This window comes from Empidonax traillii, unplaced genomic scaffold (assembly GCF_003031625.1).
Source record: "Empidonax traillii isolate 1590-97213 ecotype Southwest subspecies unplaced genomic scaffold, ASM303162v1 scaffold813:size283722, whole genome shotgun sequence".
Taxonomy (NCBI): Eukaryota; Metazoa; Chordata; class Aves; order Passeriformes; family Tyrannidae; genus Empidonax; species Empidonax traillii.
This window is the reverse complement of record NW_020956006.1, coordinates 219,730-222,990: the sequence shown is the minus strand read 5'-3', so window position 1 is coordinate 222,990 and position 3,261 is coordinate 219,730. Positions and strand designations below refer to the sequence as shown.

The 3,261-nt window shown below is 49.8% G+C and overlaps 1 protein-coding gene across 2 annotated transcripts in view; it reads left to right on the top strand.

Moving 5' to 3' along the window:
• The window catches only part of LOC114066801 (dynein heavy chain 9, axonemal-like), an 82,491-nt gene that overhangs the window by 39,063 nt on the left and 40,167 nt on the right, over nucleotides 1-3,261 (top strand). For both annotated transcript variants that reach the window (XM_027901783.1, XM_027901784.1), the window contains one exon: nucleotides 1,936-2,084. In XM_027901783.1, the coding sequence (XP_027757584.1) occupies nucleotides 1,936-2,084 (149 nt within the window). The remainder of the gene's footprint in view (nucleotides 1-1,935; nucleotides 2,085-3,261) is intronic.

Genomic DNA, 3,261 nt, shown 5'->3' with positions numbered 1-3,261 from the left:
ATTGGAGAGTGTCCAAAGGAGGGAACGAGGATGGGGAAGGGCCTGGATTTGAAGGCGTGTGAGGACACTGAGGGCACTTGGTGTGTTCAGCTGGAGCAGAGGAGACTGAGGGGAGACCTCCCTGCAGTTCCAACTGCCTGGGCAGGGGCAGAGGAGGGGCAGGACTGAGCTCTGCTCTGGGGGGAGCAGGGACAGCCCGTGGGGAATGGCTGGAGCTGTGTCAGGGCAGGCTCAGGGTGGATCTCAGCAAAAGGTTCTTCCCCCACAGGCTGGTTGGGCACTGAACAGGCTCCCCAGGGCAGTGGGCACAGCCCCAAGGCTGCCAGAGCTGCAGGAGGCTTTGGATGATCCTCTGGGGCACAGGGGGTGACTCTTGGGGATGGGGCTGTGCAGGGCTGGGGGTTGGACTGGATGATCCTTGTGGGTCCCTTCCAGCTCAACACATTCTGGGATTCTGTGACTCTGTGAGGGCAGCCCTCCCTCTCCTGCACATGTGGTCCCACTTTAAAGCCTCCCACTCAACATTAGTTGCATTTTCCATTCCCCAAGGCATCATTTCATAGAGATGTAAAACAAGAATGTTGTGACCTTGGATCCGATGGACTTGGGTAAATTTTTTATTTAACTGGAGCTTTCCAGCAGCAATTTAGCAAATCTTTACCCAGAGCAGAAAAATCCACTTGAAAGAGGTACCAAAAAAGGTGGAAGCTTTTTCTTTTGCAATCCTTTAGGCATTTCTATTCCAGCTGCATTTCACCAGTCCTTGAAGGAGGCTCTCAGCTCTCTCAGAAGGAATTTGGCTGCCTTCGAAAAGCCTGAGTCATGTATCTACGCTCCAGCAGCGTTCCTGGGGTTTGAATGCAACATTCCTACCTTTGAATGAATGTTCAGTGTATCCTCTTTTGCTGGAGCAGTGATGTGCGAAGCTCACCCTGGGGGAACGTTCTCCATACATTGTTTTCTGTTCAGGCAGCTGCTGTGGAGCTGAACCTTTTCCTGTTCCCTCCCTTGTGTTTTTCCTTGTGACTCTCATGCCAAGGCTGCACACACCAGGTATTCTTGGAGCTCTTGTCTTTTAGCTTTCCAGATCAAAGTAATTTTGTGAATCATCTGGACTTTTTGTGACTTGATGCATCCTCTGGAAGGCTGCTCAAATTCCAAAGCACTTGGCAGGTTCCTGCATCTTATTTCTTCTCTCTTGAGATACTTGAGTCAGGATCATCCAGTGCTTGTATTGCACTTCTCAGTGCAGCCCTGGGCAGGCAGCTCCCACTGTTCTCCCTTCTCACCTCCCTTCCTTTGTCAGGAGTTGGGGTGCCAGATGTCATTCCACCCTGTACACAGTGCCAGGCATTGCTCCTGAGGGATAACACTGGATAAGCCTGCAGATCCCCTCTACAATTATTTCATTTTTTCCTAATTTAGTTTCTAATTCGTTTGAATCAGCAAAATCACAGCTAAGTGGAGCACAAGTCTGATGAGGAGCAGCTGAGGGAGCTGGGGGGGCTCAGCCTGGAGAAAAGGAGGCTCAGGGGGGACCTTCTGGCTCTGCAATCCCTGACAGGAGGGGGGAGCTGGGGAGTGTGGGGGGGATCGAGCTCTGCTCCCAGGGAATAAATGATGGGACCAAAGAAAATGGGCTCAAATTGCACCAGGGGAGGTTTAGGTTGGATATTGGGAATTAAAGGGTCATCAAGCCCTGGCACAGGCTGCCTGGAGAAATGGTAGAGTCACCATCCCTGGAAGTGTTCAAAAAAACATATATGACATTGAGGACACTTGCTGAACATGGTGGTGGTGCTGGGGTGAAGATAATCCTGGAAGCCTTTTCAAACCTTAGTGAGTCTGTGATTCTGTGATAATTAACTGATTATTTCCAGTGGAATCTGCCTTTTCTGAACAATAGCAGATGGGAAAACTTTTTTCTCTTGGCAGAGCTTTTGTAGAAGAAAAGCTGGGCAGCAAATACGTGACTGGGAGATCCCTGGATTTTGCAACAACCTTTGAGGAATCAGGACCTGCAACCCCAGTGTTTTTTATCCTTTCCCCAGGAGTGGACCCACTGAAGGATGTGGAGAAACATGGTAAACAAATCCTGTCTCTAGGCATAGCATAGCTTTGCTTTTTATCTGCTGCATCTTAGCATGACACTCCTGTTTTGTTTGGGCTTTTTTTCCTGATCTCTTTGTAGATAATGAAGTAATCTATTAAAAATAGATAATTGTGAGAGGATTGGTTTGGGGCTTTTGTTTTGATTTTTTTTTTTTCCCTTAATTTTTTTTTTGATTTTCATCTAAAGCTTAAGTTGAAGTTGTCTCCTTCCTGCACTGCCTGGATCCCCCATGTGGTTCACGCTGCACCGACCTCCAGGCTGGGTTTGTACACAACCCATGATTTACGTCAGAGGTATCAAACACTCTGTCAGAGAGCTTCTTGTTGCCAAGAAAGGTTGAACCAGAGGACCCTTGAGGTCCCCTCCAACCTGCTCTTCTCTGCTTTTATGAGAACTAAAAATAAGCAGCAGCTCCCTGTTACAGACTGTGCTTAGTGGCAGAGTCTCCAGTTTTTATCCTCATCCTTTCTGAGTTGTTTTCAATGTGGATGGTCAGATATGGAGCTGTCACCTGCCTCCAAAGCCAATAGGATTTGTGTTTTTTAGGGAAAAAAAGTAATTCAGGAATATGCTTAGATTTGTTTACTGTAGAATGTGAGTTCTGCAATACAGTTTCCTGTCAAGGAGTTTGGTGAATGATTATCTTCCTGAGGGTGGGGAGGCCCTGGCACAGGTTGCCCAGAGAAGCTGTGGCTGCCCCATCCCTGGAAATGTTCGAAGCCTGGTTAGATGGGGCTTGGAGCACCCTGGGCTGGTGGAAGGTGTCCCTGCTCATGGCAGAACATTGAATAAGATGGTCTTTAGAGTCCCTTCTAACCCAAACTGTTCAGAGAATCCCAGAATCCCAGAATGTGCTGGGCTAGAAGGGACCCACAAGGACCATCCAGTCCAACCCTCAGCCCTGCCCAGCCCCATCCCCAAGAGTCCCCCCCTGTGCCCCAGAGGATCATCCAAAGCCTCCTGCAGCTCTGGCAGCCTTGGGGCTGTGCCCACTGCCCTGGGGAGCCTGTTCAGTGCCCAACCAGCCTGTGGGGGAAGAACCTTTTGCTGAGATCCACCCTGAGCCTGCCCTGACACAGCTCCAGCCATTCCCTGGGGGCTGTCCCTGCTCCCCCCAGAGCAGAGCTCAGTCCTGCCCCTCCTCTGCC